This window comes from Nuphar pumila, chromosome 14 (genome assembly GCF_984573655.1).
Source record: "Nuphar pumila chromosome 14, dmNupPumi1.hap1.1, whole genome shotgun sequence".
Classification (NCBI taxonomy): domain Eukaryota; kingdom Viridiplantae; phylum Streptophyta; class Magnoliopsida; order Nymphaeales; family Nymphaeaceae; genus Nuphar; species Nuphar pumila.
The window spans coordinates 14,714,471-14,727,803 of record NC_143262.1 but is presented as its reverse complement, the minus strand read 5'-3'; the positions used below and the strand labels follow the sequence as shown (position 1 = coordinate 14,727,803).

Genomic DNA, 13,333 nt, shown 5'->3' with positions numbered 1-13,333 from the left:
GTTGACTTCACCTAACAGAAAGGAAGTTGTGTCCAAGTGTCGCACCCGCCTGGGTGCGGGTGCGGTGCCTTGTTAGAAGAGTCCGTGTGACATAGCGCTGAAGTGATCAATGCAAAATTAAGGCTTGAAGATGAAGCTCTTCCCAAAGATCCCACACCTTTGTTAAAAATAAAATTGTATTCAAATACCTGATAAGGGTAATTTTGTCTTTTATCCTATAGTACAGTCCACTAGGGACTGAAATATAATTTAGCATTGTTTTAAATAAACTGCCCATGAGTCATATTTATGACTGATAGGCACAACAGTCATATTTATGACCGTTGGGCACAACAGTCAAAATATGACTGTTGGGAGGCAGTCCAACTAGACGTTGGACTGCCACCTAACAGTCATAATAATGACTGTTGGAAGACAGTCCAAAGAGCTGGACTGCCTCCCATGTGCTGGAGTGAGGCTCTATAAATAGAGCTTATAGAGCCTCACTCTCTTGTTGGTTTTCTCTAGAGTTTTTTTTCCATCTTATAAGCTTGTATGCCTCTTGTGCTGTTTGGTATTTTTATCTCTTTTGAGATTGTATTTGGTCCATTAGTGACCAACCTTAAGTGAGTTTATTAAAGCCCTTTGTTGGCATTGTGTTTGTTTCACTATTGTTTCATTGTACCTTGTTTTATTACATGGTTTCAGAGCTAGGCTCTTAAAAGAAGGAGAATCTCGTGAAGGAAGTGTTCTCCGATCATTGATCATTCTCTATCTCCTCCATTCTAAACTCAAGTATTCATTATGGGAGAAAGAGAGTCTGCCACCGTCATCACCTACAAATTCAATGAAAACAACTACTTGATGTGGGCGACGGTTATGAAGAATCATATCAAAGGAAAATTGTGGGGTTTTGTTAGTGGTTCTACTAGTGAACCACAACTCAAATTGACTAGAAGAGGAGGAGATCAAGTCAAAGCCTTGTCCGAAGAAGAAAAAGAAAAAGCCTTGAAAGAATACCAAAATAAATTGGAAGATTGGGAGGCAAGCAATGCACAAATACTCTCATGGCTTATAAATACCATGGAGTTCAAGATCGCCACCACTATCATCAAATTCAAGAAGGCATGTGACACATGGAGCTTTCTAATATGTACCTTTACCTAAAAGGATATGGCTAGACTTTATTATCTCCAAGACAATGTACTTAATTCAAAACAAGGAGATAAAAGTGTAAGGGATTTTACGGTATTTTATCTCCTATTTGGGATGAATTAGCCATGTTGGAACCAAAATGGGAAGGTTCGACTATTGATATGAGAAGGACCCAAATCGAAAGAGAAAATCTTTTCTCCTTTCTTTATGCCCTTCGACCGAAATTTGAGCAAGTAAGATCTTCCTTACTTCATAGGACCACTTCTCCTTCTATAAGTGAGGCCCTTGCTCAAATTTGTCAAGAAGAGATAAGACTTGGAATGCACAAGTCTAATGATGAAGTCTTTGCCATGGCAAGACCCGACAATTTTGTGAAAACATATAAACCACCTCACTTTGAGAAGAAGTTCAATGAGAAATGACACAATGGAGGAGGATACAAGGGAAAAATTATTTGTCATCATTGTAAGGAACCCAGACATATATGACCAGAATGCCCAAATTTAAAAAGGTGGTCGTCTTAAGTAAAGAACCTCAAGAATCAAGAAAAGGGGGTAGCTTCAATGAATTAAATCTTGCTCAAATAGCAGAAGCCGTCTCACAACTTCTTAAGGCTACACCTTCTACATCCGGAGCTGCCATCTCTTCTTCGTCTCCTTCAAGTAAGACCTCTTGGATTCTAGACTCAAGTGCTTCTTTCCACATGACTCATAATGAGTCTCTATTATTCGATTGCACTAAATCATATTTCTCATGTGTGTCAACTGCCGATGGTACCTCTTTAAAAGTCAAAAGCTTAGAAAACCTTGATGATATTTCAAAAAAATTCGTTGTTCTAAAAGTGAGAGTCATTCCCAAACTGGATGTAAATCTTTTTTCGGTCTCTCAAATTACTGACTATGGTTGTAAAGTATTCTTCTCATCTAAGCCGTGTTGGGTGCAGGATCTCCAGTCAGGGAAGCTGATTGGGCGAGGCCATAGACGAGGAGACCTTTACTACATGGATTTCCTGTGTTTACCAAAATACTCGTTTTGTAATCATGTCAAAGACATTAATATAGATCTTTGGCATAAAAGATTAGGACACCCAAGTATATTCAAATTATCTCTTTTTCCATTTTTGGAAAAATTTTGTAAAGATAAAAAATTTGTATGTGAAGATTGTATACTTGGAAAAATGCAAATGATACCTTTTGGGTCTAGAACCTCTGTGACACATAAAATTTTTGAATTAGTGCATTCGGATGTGTGGGGTCCCGCTCCTGTTATGTCAAAAGGTGGTTATTCGTACTATGTTACATTTATAGATGATTTTAGTAGACATACTTGGATTTATTTTCTAAAACTCAAATCCGAAGTTTTTTCATGTTTTAAAAACTTTCATAATCTAGTTAAAAATCAATTTAAAACAAATATTAAAGTCTTCCGCTCCGACTCTGGGGAGAGTTTCTTTCAAATGAATTTCAATTATATCTAAAAAGTCATGGAATTGTGCATCAAAAATCATGCCCTAGGACACCTCAACAAAATGGGATTTCTGAAAGAAAACATCGTCATATCATTGAAACTACTAGAACTCTACTTATTTCAAAAGAAGTTCCAAAGCAATTTTGGGTTGAAGCTGCCCTAACCGTAGTCTATCTAATAAATAAAATGCCTTCTCAAACTTTGGAAAACAAGTCTCCTATTGAAAAACTCTTTGAAATTTCTCCTGATTTAAAAAGGCTAAGGGTATTTGGTTGTAAATGCTTCGTGCTTCTTGAAAAATATAGCAAACTCTCTTCTAAAGCCATAAAATGTGTCTTTCTTGGTTATGCTGATAATAAAAAAGGATATCGATGTTATGATAAAACAAATGATAAACTCTATGTTTCTAGAAATGTTACTTTTCTAGAAAATGACAATGGATTTGATTTTGAAGTTCCTTAAGGAAGAATCCGAGTATACTTTCTTATTTGATTTGTTACCCAATAAAGGTATTAGTAATAATATTGAAACCTTCGAGTCTATTAATGACTTAAGTAGTGAACCATCTCAAGATCTTTTTCAATACTCTAGACGAAATATCGGGGAGCATCCATGTGCCCTTGACAAATATAATTAACTAACAAATACTGAAGAAACTAGTGTTAGAAGGTCAGAACGAACACATAGGCCTCCAAGTAGGTTTGTCTCATACAAATCCTTCTTACCAAACTACAGGGCATGTCTTTTAGCCATTCATTCCTATCATGAATCATCCAATTATAACGAGGCCAAAGATATAAACGAATGGGTTGAAGCCATGAAAATTGAATTAGATGCATTACACAAGGCTCGCACTTGAGCAATTCAACCTCTTCCTATCAGAAAGAAGACAATAGGGTGTAGATGGGTGTTTAAAATTAAAACAAAAAGTGACGGGTCTCTTGAGAGATATAAAGCAAGACTTGTTGCAAAAGGATATTCTCAAGAATATGGTATAGATTATGAAGAGACCTTTGCCCCAGTAGCTCATATGACTACAGTTAGAACTATAGTTGCTATAGCATCCATTCGAAAATGGCCGATATATCAGTTAGATGTTAAAAATGCATTCTTGAATGAAAACTTAAATGAAGAAGTATACATGGATCCTCCCCCTGGTCTGTCTATTGAAAAAGGCATGGTCCTTCGTCTTCAAAAAGCCCTATACGGGGTTAAACAAGCCCCTAAAGCATGGTATGATCGGTTCAGTAGTACAATATTAAAACTTGGATTTAAATCTTGTTATACTGACACTGCTCTTTTTGTGAGATCTACAGGTACCTCATTGATCATTCTTCTTTTGTATGTTGATGATATGATCATCACAGGGAATGATTAAAAGGAAATTGAAGATATTAAAATTTTGCTTAAAAAATCTTTTGATATGACTGATCTTGGTTTTTTGAGATACTTTTTAGGAATTGAAATAGCCTACCCACCAAGAGGATACATTTTATCTCAAATCAAGTTTGCAGCTGATATTGTTGAGTGTTCTGGAATCACGGACACAAAATATGCTGATACTCCTGAAGTAATAAATGCGAAAATGCGAGCTGAAGATGAAGTATTATTAGATGATTCAACTCCTTATTGACAACTTATTGGATCGTTGATGTACCTGTCCATTACAAGGCCAGATATTGCGCATGCCGTACATTCTGCAAGTCAATTTCAACATGCGCCCACAACCGTCCACATGAGTGCAATATTAAGAATAGTTCGATACATCAAGAAAACTATATCTAAAGGACTATTCTTATCCTCTTCCTCATCTTTAAGTCTTATTTCTTACACTGATTCTGACTGGGGAGAAGATCCCAATAACCGTCACTCAACTACTGGCTTTTGTGTGTTTTTAGGTGATTCTATCATTTCTTGGCGATGCAAAAAACAACAGAAAGTGTCTTTATTCTCTACGAAAGCTGAGTACAGGGCAATAACTACCACAACCACTGAAGTTGTGTGGATGAGAGCACTACTTTCCGATATGGGTGTTGATGTCTCAGAACCTTCAAAGCTATGCTATGATAATAAAAGTGCCATCTATATAGCGAGCAATCACACATTTCACGAGCGAACAAAACACATTGAGATGAATTGTCACTATATTCGTGAAGAATATTTGAAGGAGACTATTACATTGCCATATGTCCCGTCCGAATTTCAGATTGCAGACTTTTTCACCAAAGCTCTTCCACTGCCTCAATTTTTGTATCTTCTTAGCAAATTTTCAGTGATTTCCCCATAAGTTTGAGGAGGCGTGTTAAAAATAAAATTGTATTCAAATACCCGATAAGGGTATTTTTGTCTTTTATCATATAATACAGTCCACTAGGGATTGAAATGTAATTTAGCATTGTTTTAAATAAACTTCCCAACAGTCATATTTATGACTGTTGGGCACAACAGTCAAAATATGATTGTTGGGAGGCAGTCCAACTAGACGTTGGCTCTATAGGCTCTATTTATAGAGCCTCACTCCCTTGTTATTCCTCAATGCTTTTAGAATCATTTGAGGGTTTTCTCTAGAGTTTTTTTTCATCTTATAGGCTTGTATGCCTCTTGTGCTTTTTGGTATTTTTATCTCTTTTGAGATTGTATTTGGTCCATTAGTGACCAACCTTAAGTGAGTTTATTAAAGCCCTTTGTTGGCATTATGTTTGTTTCACTATTGTTTCATTGTAACTTGTTTCATTACAACCTTATCGGCAACTAATCGGGTCACTCACTTAGTTGTCTATCACCAAACCGGATATAACTAGGGATGGTAGTGCACCGGGGTGGGGACAAGGCCTCCACTGCCGCCCCATCTCAAATTTTTTCCCTCCATCCCCGGTCCATTCCCCATTTCATGTCCTCCATCTCCAGTCCAAACGGGGCAAGGCCCTGCTTTCTTGGTCCTTCCACCATTAAAGGAAGGAGAGTAGAGAAATGGGAGTTCGTGCGACTCGTTAGAGGAAGGAGAGAGGAGAGATTTGAGAAAGGGTTTTACGTTATATATATATAGGATTTTATACATATGTATAAGGATATAATAGTAATTTCCTTAACAAGGATCGAGGACGGGGCACGAGAAAGAGTAAGTCCATCCCCGCCTCCATCCTTGCATGGGTATTGATTTTAACCTCCATCCCCGGTTCATTCCTCGTTTCATGTCCTCTATCTCCGGTCTAAACGGGGCACGACGAGGTAGAAGGATTTTATACATATGTATAAGGATATAATAGTAATTTCCTTAACAAGGATCGAGGACGGGGCGGGAAAAAGAGTAAGTCCATCTCCGCCTCCATCCCTGCATGGGTTTTGATTTTAACCTCCATCCCTGGTTCATTCCCCGTTTCATGTCCTCTATCCCCGGCCTAAACGGGACGCGACGGGGTAGAGCACCATTTTTCCACGGTCCACTGCCATCTAGGGATATATAACTCATGCAGTTCACTGCGTCAGTCATTTTCAGCATGCTCCAACCACTGTGCATATGAGTGTTGTATTAAGTATTTTCAGATATATAAAGAACTCCATAACAAAAGGACTTTTCTTATCCTCATCCTCTTTCTTAGATTTACTTGTTTATACTGATGCTGATTAGGGAGAAAATCCCAATGATAGTCTGAAATATGAGTTAGTTTCTAAAACAAATATGTATGTACAGCTATAGTATAGAATGGTTAATCATGCTTACAGGATAGTATGCTTGCCAAGTGAAATTGCTATTGCGTTGACTTACATGGCAGCATGATGAACTTCTGTTTGAAAATGAGATTTAAAAGAGTATTGTGGTAGTTAAACTTCAGTAAAACATGATGGGTGTAATACTGAAGTGGTTTTTGATAGATTTGGAGTCTGGCTTCACATGTAAGCATTCAAGATAGCCATAAATTTGAAATTCTTTCAAAAGAGAAGTAATTATCATAGAATGCACATATTTTGGAGTTTACTAATTCACATAGTTTGGAGTTCATTAAATAATGAACTGATAAATGCACACACACATGGAAACTTGGTGCATTATACTGTTTCATTGAGGCTAGCATATTGTGGTGATCTAGTTTTTTGAAAATATCAAACTGGGATGCTGCCATAGGTTGTTGTGGGCTGCAATTTAAGGCTGGTCTCTCTCTCTCTCTATTAAGTTGTATCCTCGTTATATGTTGATATTGCTTGCTCACCTTGTCCTAAATATTAGTTGCTTATTTGTTATCTGCTGTTTGACTGTCTTTAAGGTTCTGCTTTTACATTGGGAGTTTGGGACCTAGTCTGAAAAACTATGCCAGTTGCAAATTAATGCTTTTGTCCAATTTTAACTTGTGTAGAGTGTAGTGATGGAGAATCTCAACTCCCCATCTTGGAATTCCCATGCACCGATAGCAGTACTCCAGAGTCTCAGGTATCATTCTGTTTGCAAGGGTATGTCTTGTATGACATTTCTTGCATAAGATTCAATTTGGGTAAGATTCTTAGTTTTACATCTTATTGATGGTTCAGTTCATATATTGATTTTGTAGTTTCATTATTGTTGATAAATGGCTATAGGATGGTCAAGATTCTCCAAATTCAGGTTTTTCCTCCAAAGGTCCTATTAGTATATCGGCTAGAGTGGGCAATGATCACCTATCTACAGACAGTAATTCCATGGTTCCTTCCAGTACAGTTCAGCATACTGGAACAGGGCCATCACCAGCAATTTCCAGATCTGCTTCTTTCAGCTCAAGTCAGCTTATTGCACGGCGAAAACTATTTGCAGAATCTCAAATTGGAAAGTCCAGCTTTCAGAAACTTCTGGAACCTAGTTTGCCACAACGTCCTGGCATTGCTCCATATAGAATCGTTCTTGGAGATGTGAGAGAAAAGGTTGGTAGCTGTGTATACTTGATTAAGTGTTCTCAGAGGTTAGGATATTGAATTTCATCTTATAAGAGTGCTCTATACTGTGGAATTTAAGGTTTTGTGTTGAAAATTTTCAGCTTATAAAGACCCGAAGACGGTTAGAGCTTCTACTTGAGGGTCTTCCTTGTGATTTTGATCCTTGTGATTATTATGAAACAACTGAACAACTTCTTGAACCACTTCTTTTGTGCCATGAATCCCTGGTACTGTTCTCGTTTCTATTGTCTGATGTAGTCAGCTGCACATTGATATCATGCTGGGTAGTCACTTGGTTATTGGTTATTGCAGCAATCTTGTGGATCTGTGACATTGGCAGATGGACGGCTAGCAGACCTCATCCGCAGGGTTGCTACATTTGGGATGATACTGATGAAACTTGATCTACGTCAGGTGTGCAGAGGTCTGTATTCTGCACTGTAATTTGTGACAATAATACATTTAACTGGTGTTCCACATTTTGCCAGGAATCTGGTAGGCATGTTGAAACACTTGATGCAATTACAAAATATTTGGATATGGGGACATACAGTGGGTGGGACGAAGATAGGAAGCTGGAATTCCTCACAAATGAGCTCAAAGGGAAGAGGCCACTTGTCCCCCCAAGCATAGAGGTGGACTGTTATTTTTCTCTGCTTGACTTTTAAATGCATTATTACTTGTAAATGAATGTGATCTGTGCACTATCACTAGACCCTCTTACTTGTTTCCCTCATTCCATTGCGTCAGCTTTATTTCCATAATTTTTATGGTGTATCTAGAAAAAGTTACCAGCCCGTGTTATGGATGCTTTTCTTCAAAGATGATTTGGTCTTTCTGCCTAATGGACAATTGTGTCTTGGTCTCTACATCTGGATTTTGTATTATAACAAATTAAATTTATCTCAAATACTGGATGTCGCACATGCATGCAGACACCCAAGCTTTTCAGTCACCTTTGGTTTGATTTAGAAACTTCTTGCGAGGAACACTTGACTCACGCTACTAGCTATCAGGTTTCTGCTGATGTAAGGGAGGTTCTGGACACTTTCCGGGTTGCAGCTGAACTTGGGAGCGAGTCATTTGGAGCATACGTGATTTCTATGGCTTCCAATGTTTGTATTCTTGGGCTCTATCAATTCCTTTTAGTGTTTGAAGTTTTGTGATTGACAAAGTAGTAAACGCTAGACCACTATTTGGAATATTTTATTTTATCTGCCAAATCTGCAAGTCAGCTGTATACACTTCTCTACTTATTGTTCGGCAGGCTAGTGATGTTTTGGCAGTTGAGCTACTGCAAAAGGATGCAAGACTTGCTGTCAGTGGTGAGCTCGGCCGAACATGTCCTGGGGGAACGTAAGATGAATTTACCTAATTACATATATTGTGTCTACGTTTTTAGTTGCAGGTTGAGTTCACATAATCAATGATTGAGCAGGTTGCGGGTTGTTCCATTGTTTGAGACAGTCAAAGATCTGCGTGGAGCAGGATCTGTAATCAGAAAATTGTTGTCCATTGATTGGTACCGGGAGCATATCATTCAAAATCATAATGGACACCAAGAGGTATCATCAAGATCGCTATTGCAGATTCAATAGATGATTTCTTTACTTTCATCTAAATGTAGATCTGGAACTTGCAAAAACATTTTATGTAGGTGATGGTTGGGTACTCGGACTCGGGAAAAGATGCAGGACGTTTTACTGCTGCTTGGGAATTATACAAGGCCCAGGAAGATGTAGTGGCAGCCTGCAACGAATATGGTATCAAAGTTACTTTGTTCCATGGGCGTGGAGGAAGTATTGGTAGAGGTGGTGGCCCGACATACCTTGCTATACAATCCCAACCTCCGGGGTCTGTAATGGTAGGTGAAAGTTTTGTTTTGTTTTCTTCTTCTGATTAATATTTTAGAGTTACATGGTCCACATTATAGTTTTCTACAAGGAACGAGGATTTTGATTCCTTTTCGTTTGTAGACTTGTAGTGTTCCTTAAGAGTGATTTTGCTAGTTTATTGTTGAAATTAGAATGTGATTTTGTGCCCAAATTGTAGCTTCTGTTTTCCTTTTTTGTTGTATGTGCAAAGATGAGGACTTGATGTGGGGTCACATGAGATAGGTAGATGGTTAGGTCAGACTTATCATGATTGAGAACAAAGGTTCAAATCCCATGGAGTTTATCCCCCATCTTGCATATCATGAGGACCTGATGTAGGTGTTTTATCAAGTTCCCTGAGTTGATAAATAGCAGAAGTTTATGGTTATTGCAACTAATTCACAGTGGCAGGTGGGAACCTAAACGGATTTGTTCTGCTGTATGAAATTCTGGGTTTGCTAAGTTAATAGCAAAGTTTTGCTTTGCTGCAGTGTTTTTAATGACTGGCAGTTCTTGGTTAGCAGCTTGACCGCAGCCTATCCTATAAGATGGCAGTTTTTTTTTTGGGTACACAAGCTTGGGGTTAACCCCCATGGTATTCACCTGAGATCGGTTTTGATAGATCAACCTAACCATCCATCTATCTACTTCAATCCCTGACAGTTTTGGTTCTTGGCTCTTGATTTCTCAGATAGTCGAACATTTATGTGAACATTAAAGAATACATATGTTTGTGTCGTGCATAGGGTACTCTTCGTTCAACTGAGCAAGGTGAAATGGTGCAAGCCAAATTTGGCCTGCCTCAAACAGCAGTGAGGCAGCTGGAGATTTACACCACAGCTGTGCTGCTTGCCACTATACGCCCACCTCTCCCACCCCGAAAGGAGAAGTGGAGAACCTTGATGGAAGAGATCTCTAAGATTAGCTGCCATCATTACAGATCCACTGTGTATGAGAACAACGACTTCCTTCCTTACTTTCAAGAAGCCACACCTCAGGCGGAGCTGGGATACCTCAACATTGGAAGCAGACCAACGAGGAGGAAGAGCTCAACAGCGATTGGCCACCTGCGTGCGATACCTTGGGTGTTTGCATGGACACAGACAAGATTTGTTTTGCCAGCATGGCTAGGTGTTGGAGCAGGTCTGTGGGAAGCCTGTGAGAAGGGTTACAAGGATGATTTGCGGGCTATGTATCAGGAGTGGCCATTCTTCCAATCCACCATTGATCTTATTGAGATGGTTCTGGCCAAGGCTGACATCCCTATAGCAAAGCATTATGATGAAGTTTTGGTTTCTCCTTCCAGGCAGGAACTTGGTGCTCAGTTGAGGAGAGAGCTGTACAACACTGAGAAGTATATTCTAGTGGTAAGCGGTCATGAGAAGCTATCAGAGAACAATCGCAGCCTCAGGCGCCTGATCGAGAGCAGGCTGCCTTATCTCAACCCAATCAACATGCTGCAAGTGGAGATACTGCGAAGATTGAGACAAGACGACGACAATCACAAGCTTCGGGATGCTTTGCTCATCACCGTCAATGGAATAGCTGCTGGCATGAGAAACACAGGCTGAAAATGCATGCTAGGCTAATTTATGTGGCATACTTTATTTTAATGTTTGTTTTTGTTCATTCTGAGAGCCAGTTGTATGTGTATTCTCTATCAAGCTCAGGATGACTAGAATATCATAAAAGACATTATTGTTTACTATGGATGAAATTAATGGTTTGCATGTTTTTGTGTATTAGAAGTTGTAGTTAGTCCTCGTCTCTCTTGCTCATCTGGGTGATATCCGGGGATGTAAATCCAAACTGAGCACGAAACGAGAGAGAGAGAGAGAGAGAGAGAGAGAGAGAGAGAGAGAGAGAGAGAGAGAGAGAGAGAGAGAGAGGCCGGCCAGCCCGTTAAGCCCATAGGCCTAGTTTGGACCGGGCCTTCACAACATTTTTCATTCGTTTTATTGAATTCTCAAGTTCTTTTAAAGAATTCAAAAGTTCTTTTAACGAAAAATCAATAAGTTCTTTTAAAGAATTCAAAAGTTCTTTTAACGAAAAATCAAAGATGGATCAATTTTTTGAATCATATACTTAACCATATATATAATTACTATTTATCTAATTGATTAAATATATTAAAAACTTAACATGACTCTGTCAAGTCACGGGTCAGGTACTGCCCAGTAAGTCCTGAGTCACTGGGTTTTAAAACATTGATCTGCTGGGTCAGGTGCCAAAAACATCCTGAAAACTAGGGCTGGACATCGGGTCGTGTTGGGGCAGCCTGTCGGTAATCTTTTCTCGTTCTGCCCGTTAGAACCCGTTTGAAGTGTTTTATGATAGATCTGAACATATAGATGTGTTTATAGATGTGTTTAGCATGCACTATTTAGTGGGAATCGATGTTTTTTTTATGAAAAAATATATTTTTATAAGCCAAGAAAAATTAATGCCTTCATCGTCATTGATTTTGGATCACCAGAAAAACCTGTATAAAGCTCAGATTCCGGTGATCCAAAAACTGGTTCCCACTAAACAAAAACTATAGCATCTACTGTGTTAGATGTAAGAAAAAATACAAAAAACTATGCCTTTTGAAGGGGCCTAATGGGGGCAGAACAAGAAAACGGAGCAGAATCAGCACATTACACACACACACACACACACACACACATATATATATATATATATATAAAGAACTGAACATATTAAGCCCCATTTCTCGTTCTGCCCCATAGTTTTGAAGTATTTTATGATAGATCTGAACCGTAAGATGTGTTTAGCATGCTAGATTTAGTGAGAATAGTGAGAATCGACTCTTGGATCATGCTTTTTTGACAAAAAAATATGTTTTTATGAGCTGGGAAAACTGGTACCTTCATAGCTATTGATTTTGGATCACAAAAAAAACCTGTATACAGGTCGGATTTTGGTGATCCAAAAGCTGGTTCCTACTAAACAAAACCTATAGATCACATCTATGGTATTAGATGTGAGAAAAAATACCAAAAAATGCGATTTTAAGGGGGCAGAACGAGAAAGTGGGCTGAACCAGTGCATTACTCTCCCCCCCCTCTCTCTCTCTCTATATATATATATATATATATATAATTGATGTTTGTAGTAGTAGGCGGTCATGTTCAAATCCCATGGGTGTGACTCCCTAGGTGCAAGGGGGTAAGACCATGGAGTTTTATGTTGCCAGGAGAGTGATCGTAAGTACGGCATGCAGTACCAGCGCGGCTAGGTCTCTGATCCTGTAGGAGGTTTTTTTGTGTAAATACCAAAAAAACACATAAAATCATACATGACAAGCAAGAATATGCTGTTAAATCAAAGGTCTTGAGCACTTGACGCTAAAAAAGCTCCTTGCTTTTGAAAGAATGGTTTCCACATATTCCTTTATGATCACAATAAACAAATTCGAATAGATAGCGATCCATGGAATACTTGACCTTGCATAGACTTTTGTATGATTGTCTGCAGAAGGAACAAGCATAAATGTCGAAGAATATTACCAAAAATTAAAAAAAGGCAGGTTCAGTTGTGGTAACCAAAGCCATATCATCTCATGGTATGAACTGGTGCAACCCAAACATCACTTGGCCGTGCGCCATCATTATAAAATCAGAGCACCCAACCTCTTACGGAGCCCACCAGTTGAAGACATCCGCACACCCGGTGGGAATCGAACCTGGGATGAAGGTGTCGATTCAAAGAACTTGAGATCAGGAACTTGGCAATGTTCCAAATGAATTCCTTTGTTTTGCTGAGCATCTTGTTCTAATAAAGGAGCCAAGCTTAGTTAATCAACAAAAGCAAAGTGTAAGCCAATAATGCTTTTACAGTACTGTTACTGATGTCATTGTTACCATAGAGCATGAAGCTATTCACCTTTAAAGTGACTAAAAGTGGATAAAAATTGGATGGTCTTCATTTTATCTACTTTCTATGCTCCATTT

At 38.7% G+C, this 13,333-nt stretch overlaps 1 protein-coding gene across 2 annotated transcripts in view; it reads left to right on the top strand.

Annotated features, from left to right (window-relative positions):
* LOC149816469 (phosphoenolpyruvate carboxylase 4-like) overlaps positions 1-11,120 on the top strand; it is a 32,580-nt gene extending 21,460 nt beyond the window's left edge. For both annotated transcript variants that reach the window (XM_089988113.1, XM_089988114.1), the window contains 10 exons: positions 6,954-7,027; positions 7,174-7,491; positions 7,605-7,730; positions 7,816-7,917; positions 7,992-8,138; positions 8,520-8,618; positions 8,771-8,859; positions 8,942-9,068; positions 9,161-9,367; positions 10,124-11,120. In XM_089988113.1, coding sequence (XP_089844239.1) covers positions 6,954-7,027; positions 7,174-7,491; positions 7,605-7,730; positions 7,816-7,917; positions 7,992-8,138; positions 8,520-8,618; positions 8,771-8,859; positions 8,942-9,068; positions 9,161-9,367; positions 10,124-10,948 — 2,114 coding nt within the window. In that variant the 3' untranslated portion in view covers positions 10,949-11,120. The remainder of the gene's footprint in view (positions 1-6,953; positions 7,028-7,173; positions 7,492-7,604; positions 7,731-7,815; positions 7,918-7,991; positions 8,139-8,519; positions 8,619-8,770; positions 8,860-8,941; positions 9,069-9,160; positions 9,368-10,123) is intronic.
* The last annotated feature ends 2,213 nt before the right edge of the window (positions 11,121-13,333 follow it).